Raw genomic sequence first — 19,534 nt, forward strand, 5'->3', positions numbered from 1 at the left:
CAAGACAATCTAGAAGGCTAGCTGAAAAGGTCTGTTGCACCAAGATGCAGAAAGGAGTTTAGTCCAGCACAAGTTGAGTCAGTGCAGATTGGGCCCCAGCACACTAGGACCAGGTTTCAAGGTTACTGAAGTGGCAGCAGGGGCAATTCCAGACCTCTCAGCCCACAGATGGTAAGGGGATTGGACAATGGATCAGGAGATTTACAAAGGTCCCTTTGCTGGCACCAGGGATGGGATTCTAGTTGGCAGGGCTCTACAGAGACCTTGCCTATATTTGGATCTGGTTTGAAATTCTGGGTCTTAGTCCCAGGGTGAAGAGGAGTACAAGCATTGTAAAACTTGCTGCCACAAAAACTGGTACCCTGGTCACAGTTACAGGGTTGAAAAGAGTATTTTGGTCACTCATAAACAAGTGTACACTACTGAAGAGTAGTAAACACACCTCTCTCTAGACCACCTTGGAAGAATTACCTCTGAAAATAGCTGCACAAAAAAACTGAAGCTTGGAACAGTGCCGCCTCCAATCCAAAAGTAGGGCTCTATTATAGCTTAAAATTTAAAGTCAAGAAATAAGCTGGAAAATGAGCAAACAACATAAAAAAAAATCCTGATCCTAGAGAGTTACTGTAGTGACAAGGAAGATTAAAATGCACACTCAGAGGAAGACAACAAAGTCAAAATTTCAGTCCAAAATTTCAAATAAAAATATGAATTGATCTCAAGACATAGAAGGGCTCAGAAAGGATTTTTTTAAATCAATGAAGAGAAGTAAAACAAAAATGGGAAGAGAAATGAGAGTGACATAAGCAAATCATGAAAAATAAGTCAGCAGCTCATAAAGAAGGTCAAAAGAAATACTGGAGAAAATAGTACCTTAAAAAACAAAATAGGGGCAGAGGACCTTACATGCCATGCCAAGCCAAGGAACTTCTCTCTCCCCTTGGCATAAGCTTTGCCTGCTGAAATGATATTCTCTTTCAGCATTACTCCATCTTTATCTTTATCTTTCTATTTCCCTAACAAGACCTTATTCACCTCTCTATCAGGATTTCTCTGCTAGTAAGTATTTTATTAAAAAAAAAAACTGACTGAGAAAATAGATCCAGGAGGGGATGATTTGAGAATTAATGGGCTACCTGAAAGTCCTAATCAAAAAAAAAAAGCCTAGACATCATCTTTCAAGAAATTATCAAGGAAAACTGTCTTATATTCTAGAACCAGATGGTAAAATAGTTACTGGAAGAATCCACCAACAACCTCTTGAAAAAGATTCCAAAATAAAAACTCCCAGGAATATTATAGCCAAATTCTGGACTTCCCAAATGAAGGAGAAAATACTGCAAGCAGACAAAAAGAAACAATTTAAATATCTTGGAGCCACAGTCAGATAACACAAGATTTAGCAGCTTCTACATTAAAGTTTCAGAAGGTTTGGAAGATGATATTCTGGAGGGCAAAAAAGTAAACATTACACTAAGAATTACTTGCCTAGCAAAAATTGAGTATAATTCTTAAGCAGAAAAAATAGACACTCATTGAAATAGAGAACTTTTCAGTATTCCTGATGAAAAGACCATAGCTAAGTAGAAAAATTGCCCTTCAAATGTAAGATGCAAAAGAAGCAGAAAAAGATAGACAGGAAAGAGAAATCACAAGAGATTCAATAAAGTTAAGCTGATTATACTCTTACCCGGAGAAATGATATTTATAACTCCTAAAAACTTTCTCATTATTAGGGCAGCTAGAAAGAGTATACATAGGAAAGTGTGAGTTGAATATGATGTTATTTTTATCTAAAATAATAAAATTAGGGCATAAGAAAAAAAATGCACTGTGAAAAGGGGGAAAGGAGAGCTAGAATGGGATAAATTATCTGACATAAAAAAAATACCTGAAAGAGATTTTGTAGTGGAAGGAGAAATTGAAGAAGCAGAAAGGAGAATCATTGGAATTTATTTAAAGAGGGAATACTATATGCACTAAGTTGGGTGCAGAAATCTATCTTACTATTCAGGAAAATAGGAAAGGAAGAGGATAAGAGGAGGAATGAAGAATCTGATAGAAGGGAGAGAAGATGGTAAAAGTCAAAAGTCAAAAACAAAACACTTTTGAGTCAGGACAGGGTAAAAAAAAAAAAAGAGAGAGAGAGAGAGAAGGAATAAGATGAATGGGGAAATCTAATTTTGTCCATCAGCATTTTGGATTTCCTTCACAGGCTAAATATACACTATTTCAAAGTCCAATTCTTTTTGTTCAGCAAAACAACTGTTTGGTCATGTATACATATATTGTATTTAATTTATACTCTAACATATTTAACATGTATTGGTCGACCTGCCATGGGGGGGGAGGGGGAAGTAGAGGAAAAATTGGAACAAAAGGTTTGGCAATTGTCAACATTGTAAAATTACCCATGCAAATATCTGGTAAATAAAAACTATTTTTAAAAAAGATGAATGGGGAAAATAGAATGGAGGTAAATATGTAGTTGGTCCTCATTACTGTGAAAAAAATTTTACAATGAGTTTCTCTGATAAAGACGTCATTTTTCAAACCAAAAAAAATGAGTCAAATTTATAGAAATAAGAGTCATTCCTCAAATGATAAATGGTCAAAGGATATGAACAAGCAGTTTTCAGACAAAGTAATCAGAGCTCTCATAGTCATATAAAAATGCTCTACATCATTGTTGATTAGAGAAATGCAAATTAAAACAACTCTGAACTACTATTTCACACTTGTCAGATTGACTAACATGACAGAAAAGGAAATGACAAATGTTAAAGAGTATGTGAGAAAATTAAAACCCAAATGAAGTTTTATACTGATTCAACCATTCTGGAGAACAGTTTGGAACTATGCCCAAAGGGCTATAAAAATCATGCATATCCTTTGACCCAGCAATACTACTTCTAGATCTGTAGCCCAAAGATATTTTTTTAAAAGAAAAAAGGATATATGTCTACAAAAATATTTATAGCAGCTCTTTTTGTGGTGGAAAAGAATTGGAAATTGAGGGGATGTCCAACAATTGGAGAATGGCTGAACTAAGGTGTTGTATATGATTGTGATAGAATACTAATGTGCTTTAAGAAATGATGAGCAGAATGCTCTCAGAAAATCATGGAGAGACTTACATGAACTAATGCAAAGTAAAATTAGCAGAAACAGGAGATAATTGTACAATCATTGTACACAATAAACTTTATTTTTCTTTGGGATTTTTGGTCTATGTTTTCTTTCATAGAATGATCTACATATAAATATATTTTGCATAACTACAAATGTATAACCTATGTCAAATTGATTGCCTTCTCTATGAGGGGAGAGAATTTGGAACTCAAACTTTGAAGAAAAAAAAGCATTAAAATTGCCTTTCACCAATTATAATTGGTGAAAAGTAAAATATTAAGGAAAAAAAGTAATATAATGACATTCAAAGTCTCTCGAAGAACTTTGGAATTGATTGGGAGATACTGGCAAAGAATTAGTCAGCATCAAAGAAAGAGCAGTGCTCTTTGACCAAAACAGAATTACAGTAGATCAAAAGAAACTTGAGATTTATAAATTTAGAGGCATCTCCAAATATTGTTGGAGGCCAGATTTAACTCAGGAAAATGAGGCTCAGCTCTCTATCAACTATGACCGAGCTGATTTAAGAAACTCCAAAACAAACCTTTATTATACTATTCCTTTTTATATGATGTTTATACTATTCCTTTTGCTTGCCAAAAATAATTGAAACTTCTTAACTTAGCCTGTTAGGGGCTCCCACAATTTGAAACTACCCCACATTCCCAACCTTCCCTCTATATAATAATCAACACTCTCACCAACTACTGTTCTTTGTCTATTCCTTCAGCATTCTATGACTTTGTTTACATTATTCCTTATGTGAAGAATAACATCAACCTTTTCCTCATTCTTAACACCAACTGAATTCCTCCTACATATCCTTTAAAGCTCAAGTCAAAAGTTACCTCCTCCAAAATGCCTTTCCTGTTTCCCTGTAAGCAAGACTTTCCCCATTTCAGGACAATACATGTCACTTTGAACTATACAAGCCCCTTACTCACTTACGCAAGTTCACATAGCCAGCTTGTGGTAGAACATGAACTCAGGTTCCTGGACTCTAAATCCAGAGTCCAAATCCATACCCAGTAAATTTCCCACTGTGGTCCACTCCTAGTCCACTCTGTCTTAGCTAAACTATGTTATGTTCCCTGGGAATGAACACATAAAATAAATGGTCATTGTGAGTAGTCTCCTCTACATCTGAATTACAAATGAGTTCTATGATATAATAACAATTTCTAATTGCTCAAATGAGATAACATTTAATAAACCTTAATTCTATATAAATAGGTTTACATATATTGCTAGATATTATTTACTGTGATTATTAATTTAAAATTATTAGATAACATTTTATGAGATGACATTTAATAAACCTTAATTCTATATAAATAGTTCCATTTAAATTGCTAGTTATTATTTATTGTCATTAATTTAAAATTATTGAAGGGCTAGGAGAGGAGGCTGACTAGGATGTAAATATAGAGTCTCATTAGGTCAGTCCCAAGTGATATTAGTAGAGCTAGCCAACCATCCAGAGAGGATTAGTTGGAGAAAAATGTTCACTTGTCTATAATAGCTAACTCTTTAAAAATCAAATAGGAAATATTGAGAAAAAATTAGGGGAAAAAAAGAACAATCCAAGAAAATGAAGAAAATTATGAAAAGAGACTCGACCAACTTGAAATAGAGAATCAAAAACTTTAGGAAGAAACTAATTCCTTGAAAACTAGAATTAGGAAAAAGGAAACTAACATCCAGGACACTAAGAAATAATGAAACAAAAATTTTTTAAAATGAAAATAGAAGAGAATTAACATATCTTGACAGCAAAAACAGCCAACCTAGGCACAGCTAAATGAATTAATCAAAAGAGAAAAATAAGAAAACTACACTATGTGTCAACAATATTAATATTGTTTTAGAACATATAAAATAACTACACAGTATGAAATCTGTCAAAAACAGATACAGGAACTATATGAACATAAACATAAAACACTTTTTAAACAAAGTCAGATCCAAATAATTGAAATAATATTTATTATTCAGAGGTAGTAAAACCAATATACTTGTTAAAATGACAATATTATCTATGTAATCTATTTCTTCAATGCCACCCTAACTAAATTATTAAAAAATTACCTTACTGAGTTAGAAAAATAATAACAAAGTTCATAAAGAAGAACAAAAGGTCAGGGATTTCAAAAGAATCAGGGGAAAAGAATGTAAAGGAAGCAGACTCAGCAGTATTAGATCTTAAACTATATTATAAAGTGAGAATGTTAAAATATAAAATGCATAATTTTGATTATTTTAAATTAAAATGTTCTTGTAGAAATAAAACCTATGGAGCCAAGAATAGAAGGAATGCAGAAAATTGGGGGAAACTTTCATTGACAATCTCTCAGATAAGATGTAATTGGGCTGCATCTACTAGGAAATGATGAGCTGTTGTTTTTTTTTATTTTATGGGAAGATTTGGACTTATGAAGACACTATCCACCTAACAAATGACAAGTAGAAATAAGCATAATACATTCTTACATATATGTGCATGAGTGTATATGTGTATATTTATAGATGTTTATATGTATGTATATATATGCATATATACACACATATATATGTACATATATATATATATCCACAATTAACTATAACCTTCTTTAGAGTGAATGAAGGGTTGAAAGAAGGAAAAAGATAAGAGAACAAAAGAAAACCTACAAGGAAGTGAAGAAAAACTGGGCAGTTTTGAAAACAATGTGTAGTATTTATTATGTAGTTTTCTTGAAACAGAAATTTATTGTTTCATATTGAATCTTCTCATGTTCTGCTGTTTTTTTTCCTCATTCTCATTCTGTTTGATGAATCCTCAGTGCTACAACATTGATTTCTGTAGAGATCAGTTTTTCCTTTTCAGTGGAATTATTTTCCTTTCTGCCTTCAGAATTACATTCTTGAGACTGACGTGTCTTTTGATCTGACTTCCTTTGAGACTAGATTTGCCCGTGGGTCTTCTTGACTCTGCTTGGCACTCTACCCAAGAAGGAAGAATTGGACTAGAAAATGGCACATACTAGGCAGCATGTATACAAGATCAACAAGGACACAGTATGAGAGCCCCATAGGCCCTTGGAAAATTAATAGTCTCAGATCCTGAAAGTATTGTCAAATGTAATGATAGTTACTACCAGTGAATTTAAAGATAGTGCCACAGAATTGAAGAAGGGAAGTTTTCAAGAGAGAAAGGATTAACATCAGCAAATTTGACTTGAATCCCTAGAAAAATTCTAGATCTCATCATTGAAGAGATAGTTATAGACCATCTAAATGTAGTAATCCCAAAGAAACATGGCCATACCAAACTACCAAATTGGATCGCTATGTTGATAGATAGGGAAATTCAGTAGTTATACTTTGCTTCAATTTTAGCAAAGTATTGGATAAAACAATTTATATTATTTTATGTGAAAAATAAATGTGAACTAGAAGATAGTATAATTAAAAGGATTTAGAACTGGTTAACTTCATATATTGGTTTGATGTCATCTTGGAAAAAGGTCTACAGTGTAGCACTTTTGAAATCTGTTCTTTGTCCTGTGCTGTTCAACATTTCCCTCAATAATTTAGAGGAAAGCATAAAAGGCATGATTGTCAAACCTGTGGATAACACAAAATGCAGAGGAATAATGGACACAAAGGGTGACAAGAGTCAGGATCCCCCCCAACATGTTGATAAATTACAACATTAACCTGATTCTAATGAGATGAAATTCAATAGGAAAAAAATCTAACGTGTCATCTGAAACTATCTTGGATTTAAGAAATCATTTTTGTGGGTACAAGATGTGGCAGACATGATTGAACAGCAATCTCTCAGAAGAAGACCGTGGGGTTTTATTATTATTCACTCTATTCACCAATGTGATATTGCAGTCAAAAAAGCTATTGAACTCTTGAGCTGCATTAAGAAGGGGCAAGTTGCCTAGGACTAAAGAGTTAATAGTCCCACTGTTTTTTGTCCTGGTGAGTCAACATTTGAAGATCAGTTCAGTTCTGTGAAACAGAGTTTAGGGAGGATATTGATAAGTTGGAAAGTGTCCCGAGTTAGAATGACCATAATATTCAAGGACTTTAAGACAATGCCTCAAGAGGATTATTTAAGAAAGAGAATAATAGGGACATCCAAAAGTTCATAGAAAACAAAGTCTAAAAGAGAAGCCAGTAGCAAAAGCCATGGCCTTAACTGTTTATGCACAAATGCCCAATATTTAGGGAGTATATAAAGTGAACTAGAAATCATAATGCAGGAAAGCAGTTTTGACCTTATAGCTATTTTACAGGTATGGTAAGATAAAAAACTCATTATTGGGGTAGCTAGGTAGTGCAGTAACCCTGAAGTTAGGAGGACCTGAGTTCAAATTTAGCCTCAGACATTTAACACTTCCTAACCCCAATTCCCTTAGCAAAAAAATAAATACCATTACTGCAACTAGATCCTTATGGGTATGCCTTTTTCAAAAGAAAGATGAGACTAAGTGAAGAACTTGGAGTAGATAGGAGGTGCATGAAGAAACAAGATAAATAAAAGGTATGGGAGTGGGATAGCAAGTTGTATTAAGAGATTATTCTCATGTAAATAAATCTTGGACTCAGAAAGGGGAAGCATGATAGATAGCATTTGGGTGAAGATCAAAGAAGCAATTTTGTCATTGGAGTATATTACAGATCACCTGATCAAAAAAGAGGCAATCGATGAAGAATTTATGACACAATAAGCCTAATATGGAGGAATAATTCTGTTGTGGTGAGGGTTTCAATTATCTGCAAGAGTTTTGAATGATTAACTGTATGTCCTGCCACCCTTGCATAAATTTTAGTTGTTGTCATGGTCATCATCATCACTGGAGAGTCATTGTTGTCTAGCTGAAGGCAAAGGAAGATTATTTGATTTTGCTCTGTCTCTTATTTATCTGTCTCTCTTTTTTTCTAGCTCTTTTTTTTGTCTCTCTCTGGTAGAACTGCTAATAAATTTCTTACTTGACTTAATAATAATTTGTTTCTTCAAAAGATAGAGAAATCAACAAAGAATTTGTGATTCTTACTAGCAAGAATTAACTCATTGCTGGGGTGAGAAATGATGAGAAACTTGGGGAAGTGACTACTTCCTCTAAAAGTTTGTAATAAAAGAACAGGAAATCAAGATAGTCTGACATGCACCTTAGTTTTCGGGAAAAAAGTTTTCAAAAGGTTCAAAATATAATAGCTGCCATTGAACTAAAATTCTATAAGACAAGTCAGCTAAAAATTAATTTCTGAGGGCACAAAGGAAAACAATTCTGTTGAAAAGGAACAAAGGGAGTCATCTGAGAAGACTAATGTCAATGGATGGAGAATTCATCAGCCAGCTTGGTTTTTAGAAAGGTATGTACAAAAGATGAAGCAAGAACAGATATATCAAAAGGATGATCAATCTTGTAAAAACAATGTCTGGAGGGTTAAAGTTCAGAAAGAGCTGAAAGAGGAATCAGGGGAAAAACTAGCAACATCAAGGAGTTGCAGCTTTTTAACAGGCATTTTAAAGATGAGACTGGAAGAAGAACTTGAAAGTAGATAGGATATTATATAACAGAGTGAAGGTAGAGCTGCTAAGTTGTTATTTCACTTATATTTTCTCTACCAAGGACAATGATTTTTGAACTAGAAAGGACAGAATGGCAATAAAAAAATGAGGTGGGGATTTAATGAACTTTAAGCTTAACAGTAATAGGGCAGTGCCCTCCCCTCAAGAATCCCTAATGTAATCTTAGGCTGTAGTAAATGAGATTTAGCCACTAGTCTATCTCACTTAATAAATAAGTATAACTAGTATGTTTTGTCTTTTTTTTTTTTTTTTTACTAGAGCCCCAAGCTCAAAAAGCAAACCCCATATCTAATAGTTTCAAAATTATAGAATTTTATAGTTGAGTGGGATATGGAGGCATCCTTAATATCCACCTGTAAAACAAGGACTAGACTTGGCTTGGAGGCTTAGGGGAAGGGCAGAAGGGAAAGGGCAAAGGGAATCACTATTATCTATTAAAGGGAATCACAATTATCTATTATGGGATGGAGCCTACACAAGATGCTTGACAACCATTCTCTCCTTTGAAGAAGCACAAAGTGCTTTACAATTATTCTCTCATTTGAAGAAGCAGAAACTGTTATCTCATTCTTTAGAAGCTGAAAATAGAAATATAGAAGCTTTGTATCATGAGAAACTACCTAATAATCAGATGGAATGGGCTGTTCTGAGAAAGAGGGAGTTCCTCCATATAAAAGAGCTGCAAAGTCTAATGATCACTTGTCAGTCATGTTATACAAGGGACAATGTTTTAATTATGGTTTAGAATAGATGGTCAGTCCCTTCCAAACCTAAAAATATTCTGATTTTCTAATCCTAAAAACTGAGAGTTTTTCTTCTAGAGAAGAAAAGATTCAGTAGAAATATGATAATTGTTTATATGGAGAAAAAAGTTTGATTTCTGTTTGTCTCTAAAGAATTGGACTAGGAGCAAAATTAAGTATCATAATTTAGGTTAATGGCAAGAAAAACTTTTTAATAACCAAAACTATTGGTTTGCCCTAGAAGGTAGAAGGCTCCACTTCAATGGTCTTCAAAGCTTGAGGACCACATGTTGAACATTTTGTAGTGATGATTCTTTTTCGGGGTATAGGTTGAACTAGCTGGTTGCTGAGATTTCTTCTAACTGGTAGTAGTGTGACTCTGTTATTAAAATTAAGGGAAAACATTCTTCTATAAATTACTATTCCATCAGACAATAGAGACAATGTGGTATAGCATATGGAAAGCCAAGCTGTCAACCAAAACCCAATTCTGATGCATAATGACTATGTCATCCTGGGCAAATCATTTAATCACTCACTGCCCTAAGCACTGAGCAACACCCTAAAACTAGACTGTCAAAAAAGTACCTGCATTAAGAGAGAGTTTCCTCACAATGGAGTTTCCTGTTTGATCTATCTAATCTCAGGCAATAGCTACTAAATTCTTATCTCCTCTCTTAACTGTAATCCCCAACTCAAAAGGAAATTCCAGGTTTTCATAGTAGAATGATCTGAAATCATTCTTAAAATAATTACTACTAGGAAGTTGATTATTCTCTCTTTTGTCATGATGTAGGGGTTCTTGAAGGCTGGGAACAGAGCACAATTCAGGTCCTATTAAGCTGAATGCAAATTGCATTACTGTTTTCCAAGTCCAGCACAAACAGGCTCTGCTGTCCCCTCCAGGGTTACAGAGTGAAAAAATTTTAGTCCCAGCAATTCTGGAAGATAATTGGAAAAGGAAGACAATTTATATCAATAAAAGCATCCACACCAAAGATAATATATTTCCTTGAAGAGGAATCATATTGTGGAGCATCTTGAATTAGAGATTTTGCAGTTTAGATTGAATCCTGCAGGGAATAGACAATGATTTAAATTTTTCAATCATTATCAATGAACATTTATTGGTATTACCATGTGTAAAAATAGAATTGTGCTGGATGCCTGATCTAAGATTGAAAACTGTTTTAACATGTTCACATTCTAGTTAGGGGAAGACAAGAGCTTATCACAAAAAAATGAAGGTTTAGATAGAAATTCAGCCTTCAGAGGGACAGATATTTGGGGTTAGATTTTTCCTATAAAGATTAGGTATCTATTAGCATTTTTTTTAAATAACAGGATCCTATGATGCTTTTATGAGAGACAGCATCATCTGACAAATAAACACCGGGCCTCAGAGCCAGAACACTAGAGATCAAGTTTAATTTTTGATACATACTTTCTGTGTGACACATGACAAGTTATATAATCTTACAGTGCCCAACAGGCAACTCTCTAAGACTATATGAGCTACAAAAATGTCAGTGGTCACTTCAGTAGCACAGACAAAAATTGGGAAAATGCAGAATAAACTAGCATGGCCATTGAGCAAGTTTAACATGCAAATTCTCTCACACACATACATACACATATAGTAAATATATGTATATATACAGAGAGGTGGAGTGAGGGGAGGAGAGAGAGAGAGAGGTGCAAATCATTTGGCTAAGTCTTCAGTGATTTTGAAGGCATCCTTGAATCCACCATATGAATTCTCTGTAAAATAGTGTTTTAGGCAAACAAACAATTAGCATTCAAACAATATGCCCATATTTGTAACATCTGTGAAATACAGATCTTGTGACAAATTACAATTTGCCTTCAATCTAAAGAATCAAAAGAGAGCCTTTGGGTTTTTTGTTTTGTTCTATTTTATGTTGTTGTTATTATTATTAACAAACAAAAGGACTCCTAGAAGTATTTCAAACAATACAGATCAAATCATACTCCAAAAAATCAGAGGACTATCTATGTTATTTTATTGGATTAGAGTTTTGTGGAATTGGAAAAAGTGAAATTCAAATAACTGGCCTGGGCCTTTGTCATACCAATATTTTTCTCTTAAAAGTATCTATAGTTAAAAGAAATACATAAAAAGCCTTTTGAGGATTTATTGGCTAAAGAGAAAGAGAACTTGCACCTTAAAAAAATGTGAAGGAGTTGACAGATCCATTGTTTTTAGCAAAATAGAGCTGTCAGCTTCTCTTAGGATCTGTTCCATGATTAGGCCTAAGCTGAGTTAGTGAAAGAGTGAGGTTGATGAGCAGGTATGTTTACTTTCAAAGATACTTCCTTTTTTTTAAGTTACACGTTTAGAGCAACATTAAAAATACAGGATGATGACATCTTTGCCTGAAAGAGGAAATGAACTCAAGAAATAGACACCAGGAAACACAGTTTTAGAAAACAAATAACTTTAAGATTTATGAAGAAACTTCCTTCCACTGATGTTCAAAAATTTTCCTTTAAAAAGTAATTTAGGCTAAATAAGCCTTCTGCAATGAAGGTTCCTATTTTTTGTTATTATTCAAACTATGTAGGCATGATGGCCCAAAGAGTAGATCATGAATAAAACCCCTATTTTCTCTATGAATTAGAAAATTATGACAAAACTTCATTCACGTGAATAGATTCTTCTACTCTTGAGATATGATTGTGACACTAGCCATATTGCTGATATTATTATATAAGTAGACTAAACCCAGGGATTTCTTCTCTTATCATACTCAAGTTTCTTTTTGTTCCTGTTTTATTGGTAGTTAAGCTAAGGCAATAGCAGTTCTTTCACAAAATGATTTTTCTCTTGATGAAAGGTAGAGCTGAGAGAGAAATAGAAATGAGGAAACCAGGAAGAGCAAAGATTTATGTTAGTGAGATTAGTTAAATCTTATTTTAGGTCTCACAACTACAAAATATCTCTGTTGACCAGTTCTGTGCCCTCTCCCACCCTTACCCAATATTTGAATAACATAAAATCTCAGAAGAGACTTTCTGTGTTTAGTCCATTTCTTACCCGAATGAATCTCTGATACAACTGATGTTCAACTGGTGTGGGGAAAATTAATTGGGGGAGGAAGAAGAATGGGTTAAGACCCTCAAAGACTGGAAGAATAGTGTCATACTTAACAGAAACCGAGAAGCAGAAAGAAAGAAGATTTGCAAAAAAGATAATGAATTCCTTCATAGAGTTGAATTTGGATCACCATGTGGCGATATCCAAAAAGAAATTGATGAAGTCCTACAGGCCAATGAGACTGATTATGTCAACTTGGGAATCATCCACATAGAGACAATAACTGGACCCACAGAAGTTAAAGAGAGGAGAGAGAGAGAGAGAGAGAGAGAGAGAGAGAGAGAGAGAGAGAGAGAGAGAGAGAGAGAGAGAGAGAGAGAGAGAGAGAGAGAGAGAGAGAGAGAGAGAGAGAGAGAGAGAGAGAGAGAGAGAGAGAGAGAGAGAGAGAGAGAGAGAGAGAGAGAGAGAGAGAGAGAGAGAGAGAGAGAGAGAGGGAGGGAGGGAGGGAGGGAGGGAGGGAGGGAGGGAGAAAATTTGGAGAATAAAAAAGGCAGCCCTTTACTGAGCCCTGAGACACACCCAGGCATAGGGGCAGAACACAAATATTGATCCAGAAAAAAGAGATTTAGAAAGACCAGTCAGATAAGCAGGACAGAGATGGAATGTGGGTAAGGTCCTATTGGTATAGAAGCCTGTTTCTCTTACACAGTAACTAAGGGCCTAAGCTGTTTTTGCTCTTCATGGCTTTCCCCTAAATTAGTCCAACTAAGAAAAGCAGGCAGCTGAATACTAGTTTGAATATCCAGGAGTTTTGGATATGGGTCTCAGCTCCTCACAGCACAACACATGGACTCGAGACCCTATATCCACTCCTAGTGCAGACTGAAGCTCCTGTAAATATTCTTATTTCACTCAACATCCTGTCCTGCCAGGGACCTCCACCTGCTCATGGCTCATTCATGGAGCCTGGAATCAAAGGAAGGTCCTGGTAAATTTGTTGCCTTCCCAAACTGGAATCTGTGACCTTAAAAACTTTATTTCTTAATTCCTGTGGCCAGAAGGCAAGAAGTATGTCACAGGCTCTCTGGAACATTGGTTATTCTCTAGTTTTGGGCTCAATGAGTTACTTGTACCTGAAGTACAGATGGTCAAATGGAACATATGGAATATATGCTTGTGTGTGTGTGTGTGTGTGTGTGTGTGTGTGTGTGTGTGTCCTTAAAGCAGTATAATACATTTGTTCTCTAAACATCTCATACTGGAGGGGAAATTATTAAACTCATTTGTGGTCACAAATTTAGCAAACAAGAGATTACTATATCTTCTTTCTTGAATGTAATCTTTATATTTTTCCTTTTTAGATGGTATCATGGTAATCTCACTCGCCATGCAGCAGAAGCGCTTCTTCTCTCAAATGGAAGTGATGGAAGTTACCTCCTAAGGAAAAGTAATGGCCTATACTCTCTGTCAGTGAGGTATGTCATATAACCAAAAAATGAGCACAACATTGGAGAACCTAGCAATTATATTAATGTAAATCAAGCTCTGGGCTCACTCTTCCAGAGCCCTCTATCACAAACCCAACAAGAGCTCAGCTCTTACTTTTTACTCTCAGGATTCTAGGGTAGAGAATAATTTCACAAGTAGTAGGGACTCATGAGCCACAAGCTGTGGCCCTTATTTATTATCCTTTTATATAAATTAATTCCCTAGACTTAAATAGATTTTAGAAATTGATTGCTAAGGTGATATAATAAAAAGAGTTGGTACAAACTCCCCACTAAACCTGGAACCCACTCTCAACAACAGAATCTAGGGAAAAGTGGACTCAAGTTTAGAGAATATCAAGCAAAAGGAATAAATTATTGATTATAGAAGTCCTTCTGTTAGAATTATTTTTCTATCCCTCACACCTTGACTCCGCCATGAAGTTCTCTTAGGTGTGGTGTATCTTTCTACTGAATATTTTGTAGCATCCTAAAACTGCCTTTTTTAATAGTGTCTAGCTGATGCTCAGCATATGATTCATATATTCCTATCATCTCTTCTAAGGATACTGTTAGAGCACTGATGAAAAGTCCAAATCTTCTAACTTTTTGAAGTCCAGGAGGTTATCTTCTGATTAACTAAGAAAGCCAAATGCTTTTTCTCTCCTCTCCCCCAAAGTGATTCTCTCCCAGGAATTTGGCTAGAAATGGTTTTTCTTTCATTGGAAAAGTAGGCTTTTTTATATATGAGCCATAGAATATAACTGAGACTTTTCAGCTCATCCCAATATACCATTGTTACTTCCTTTCCTCTAATAACTTTTACTACTTCCAAACTGATCAAAAACTTCTCAAACCTAATCTAATTCCCTTAATTGATTGATTCACTAAGTATGGTCTTACCTGGTTAATGTAGTTACTTTAAGTAGGATGGAATGATTGATTCAATTGACATTCTCCTGCACCTTAATTTACATCTCCTTTATTCCCACTCTTATACCAAATCTGCATTGCTATTTTTGGACAGCCTAGTCAACGAGTTCTCAAACCTAAATGGTAAAACAACCAAACTATGCTTGTTCACTCATTATTAGAATTATGCTAGTGACAAAAGTGCATTTTTAAAGGTTATGTCTGCTCAATACTTTTCAGAGAATTAAGCAGTTTAGAATTTTTTCTACTCAGAGATTTATTTATTAGAATGAAAATGAGATATAGAAATGCATATTTAACCTGAATGATAGTACATGATAATAGTCTCCAAATGTTGTCAGCCTTTGCTTTATTCTATATGTAGTATGACTATTCTAACCAAACAAGGTGGGAGCTGCATTAGTGTTTTATTGTCTTTGATGATGAGACTTGGAAGACTGATCTTTTTCTTGAAGGTAATGTGGTACAGTAGAGCAAAAAACTCTCTAGAGAAAGAGGACCAGTATTCAAATCTGCCTCTATCATTTCCTTTAAAAGCTTGGGTAAGCCACTTACCCAAATACCTTTGGCTTCAGATTTCTTCACCTGTAAAATGAAGCATTTGGACTAGTTGATGCCCTTAATGTATAATCCTTTTCAATTGCCTGAAGGCCAAGGAATGAAAATTTGCAGCATTACAATCTTGCCCCTTTGTAGAGTTCAAAGAGGAGAAGGTTAGGAGTCCAGTTTTAAAATCTTTAGGACCACAATTAGCAATAAGTTGATGAGAGAACAATATTAAAAAAAAAATACTAAAGTTTCCAAACAACTTTCCTCATAACAATCTTTTAAGGAAAGCATTTCAAGTGTCACTATTGTCATTTCATAGATTAAAAAAACTGAGAGGTTCATAGTAATGCCCAATCATATATAATCTTGAAGTGTCAGAATTAAAATTATATCCCATCTCTTGTCTCCAAGTCCAGTGCCTTTTGCATTAAATCACTCTGCCTCTTACAATCAATCAATCAATAAAATTTCTGAAGCACCTATAATGTTCCAGACACTGTGCTATGTATTAGGGATACAAAAAGAGGCAAAAGGCGCTTCTCCCCTTTAAGGAGTTTACAATCTGAATGAATATATAAATCATCATTAATGTTCTCAATGTATGTCAGTGAAGACAATCACCCATCATATAGGAGACATCATATGAGTGAGGGGATATGCCCATTTCATTTTCTGTCTCACCTCCCACCTTGTTTAGAACTGAGTATGTGAGGGCCCTTCAGAGAAATTGGGTTATGAATGAATGCACAAGGGAGATTACCCCCCTGCAACTATCCAAGAGGGGAATTAGGTTTTGCATGTATTCTGAAAAACAGAATTTGTCTCTTCCTTTGGAGAATGGGCCCTGCCCTAAGAAAATTCAACCATTGTCCCAAATGTCCTAGTTCTTGGATTGGATGATTGGATGATTGGATTCGTGTCAGGATTATATATTTCTTTTCAAAATGATGAATTTCACACAAATAAGAAATAGATATAGATATAAATAGATACAGAGATAGATATAGATATGGATTAAATATAGATATAGATAATGAATGTTTTTCTCTTTCAGAGCCAAAGAGTCTGTCAAACATTTCCAAGTAATATACACAGGCTATTCATTCAAGTTTGGTTTTAATGAGTTCTCAAGTTTGAAGGAATTTGTCAATCATTTTGCAAACCAGCCTTTGATTGGAAGTGAAACAGGTAAGCTCTGTGTAAATGGGAGGCTTGTAAGATATTGTTTGAGAGATAAAGAAAGAAGTGGGAACATAGAAAACCCAAAATTTCATAACTAATGATTTGTCACCTACACTGGTCTTTGAATAAGTGAAATTTGAATTCATCTTCTTTAGTTTCAATGGGCGATTATTATCTTGTTATTAGCTTTAAATCAGAAAAACTTGCTTTCCATTCTGACACCTGTTGTGACCCTAGTCAAGTCACTCAATCTCTACCTTATTTTCCTTAACCATAAAATGGGAATAATAATAGAACCTAGAACTTATATCCTAGAGTTATCATGAGAATCAAATGAAATAATATTTATAAGAAAAAAATAGTTGTAATGTTTGACATAATACATAACAGAAATTATGTAGATACTTATTTTCTTCCCATCCCCCACTTCAGGTGACTCCAAGACTAAATTAAAGAGCAAATTCAGATTTGTACCAATGAAATGATTCTCATCAAGAAGCTCCTTGTGGCACAAAAATTATAGATCTAGTTTAAAAAAAAAAAAGAAGTCAAGTTTAGAATTTTAGAAAAGAAAGGGTTATTATCAAAAGTTTTTTTCTTTAGGTAGAGTTAAGAGTAAAAGAAACCCGGTATTAGTGAATACAGTGTGGGAATTGCCTCTAGAAATAAAGAGGACAGTATCTTAAAGCCTCTAGGAGTTAGTTGTCTGGAAGGTTAAGTGATTGCCCAATGGGATCACAGAGCTTGCATGTGTCAGAGATAGGACTGGAACTCAGACCTGACCCCAAGACCAGCTCTAAGTAACATAGGCCAATAAAAACATGAAACAGCATTTGTTTGACTCTATTTAGCATAATAACATAAGGAACAGTGGACATAGTACCACATCTGGAGTCAAGATGACCTGAGTTCAAATGTGGCCTCAGACATTTTCTAGCTGTATGACCCTGGGCAAGTCACTGTTTTCCTCAGTCTCCTTATCTGTAAAATGAACTGGAGAAAGAAATGGCAAACCACTTCAATATCTTTACCAAGAAAACCCTAGATGTAGTCATGCAGTCATATCTGAAGAACAATTGAACAATAAAAGAAAAATTATAAGATAAAGGCAACCTGAGATACCGACATTATTAGACACCCCATCGCAGAATTCTGCACAGAGCACACATTCAACAAATATTTGTGGATCTGATGACTCAATAGCACAGAAAACCTCTTGTTAGTGAAGGCATGTTCATTTTTTACTGATAAAGGAATATCCACAGGAAATAAAGAAAAAATAGTGACAAAGATAGTTTTGGAGGGTCTTTATAATTCTGTATCTTCACTGACCACTAACTGAAACAAGTAAGAAATGTGGGGAGGGATGGAGAGCTAATAGTCATTTTATAATTCTTTGTAGTCTTGAGATACAATGCAGTTTTTGGATTTGGGGGTCTGTTGTTTGTTTTTCATTCTATGGGGAAAATCATCCCCATTGCCTTAATCTTTCCTCCTCGAAGCTATTTTTTGATCCCTTCATAATTTACATTGCTTCCTCCTGGATCTTTCTTGGGGAAGATTAAAAACTCTTTCCACCAGTAAGTTTCAGGGATTTTTTGGTTCAAAATGAAATGTAAACTTCTGAACTTCTCCTTTCTAACTAATATCCAAGAACATCACTTGTAACAGGTTTCTCAGAGTAGATTTAATGTTTTTCTATGCTGTTTTCTAATGAAGGCCCTTAAAATGCTTATAACAAATTCATTTTGTCAGCAGATTCACCAATTGAGGTATAATAATAATAATAATAACACTGTATACTAATCATTTATGTACTTTAAGGTTTGCAAAACATTTTACAAGTATTACCTCATTTTATCTTAACAAGAATCTTGGGAGGTAGGTGCTATTATTATCCCTATATTCCAGATGAAGAAAATGAGGCATACAAAGTAACTTAGCTGGAATCACACATCTTGGAAGTGAATGAAGCCAAATTTGAACTTATTCTTGCTAACTCCAGCTCCAGGGCTTCACAAGGACACCTATATGACACTAAACTATTTCTTTTCTCTTCTTCCCTTGTGTCCTGTTCATTACAATTGGTGTCTGGTGAAATTTAATATTCATGGCCCGGCCCTGCTGCAAATCCATGAGTGCCTGATTTAAAAGCCTGAAGCCAGTTAGGCAGATTCAGCCAACTATAATCCCCCTTTCCTCTGCCAGTACTGCTAAAACTGGGAACAAGTTGTCAAAGTCATGCCAAAAGAATGTCCCATTTTCCTCCCACTCTTAGCAATTACTTCACAGAAGCAGGATTCTATAGACTGTATAGGTCATCATCACAAGTGGTGGAGGAAGCACTGGGTATTATGAGTGATGATTAATGGAACATGCAATGCCTCCTTTAAGACACATTTTTGATGATATTCAGTATTCAGGATTCATCATGTTAAATAAGCTCCTATTCAGTGTAAAATACAAAATCATTTAGTCTTAGACTTTCCTTTGCAATTAAAGTAAAAAGAACATGAGACATGTATTTCTGCTAGAGTATTCTGAATCATCTTCTGGAATGGAGGAAGTTTGAGATAGAGAACAGAAGTCACCCTACTCTATCCAACACTAGATTCCCTATAAAGGAAATATTCTTAATTTAGAGATTGTGAACTTTCCTTTTTTAAAGTATTTCAATAACTATTTCAATACAATTGCTTTTTCTTTGCATTTCTGTTTGTTTTATCTTATTGATTTGAAAAAAATTAATCATAAGCAAGGCTTAACCAGACTCCCAAAAGAGTCCATGACACAAAGTTAAAGATCTCTGGGCTAGAACTAGTGTTCTAGAAGGATGGTGGAACCAGAGTGAGGTGGGTAG

At 34.8% G+C, this 19,534-nt stretch overlaps 1 protein-coding gene across 1 annotated transcript in view; it reads left to right on the forward strand.

Moving 5' to 3' along the window:
• The window catches only part of DAPP1 (dual adaptor of phosphotyrosine and 3-phosphoinositides 1), a 55,556-nt gene that overhangs the window by 11,367 nt on the left and 24,655 nt on the right, over positions 1 to 19,534 (forward strand). The window contains exons 2-3 of the mRNA XM_074274341.1: positions 13,885 to 13,998; positions 16,547 to 16,680. Of these exons, the coding sequence (XP_074130442.1) occupies positions 13,885 to 13,998; positions 16,547 to 16,680 (248 nt within the window). The remainder of the gene's footprint in view (positions 1 to 13,884; positions 13,999 to 16,546; positions 16,681 to 19,534) is intronic.

This window comes from Sminthopsis crassicaudata, chromosome 6 (assembly GCF_048593235.1).
Source record: "Sminthopsis crassicaudata isolate SCR6 chromosome 6, ASM4859323v1, whole genome shotgun sequence".
NCBI lineage: Eukaryota > Metazoa > Chordata > Mammalia > Dasyuromorphia > Dasyuridae > Sminthopsis > Sminthopsis crassicaudata.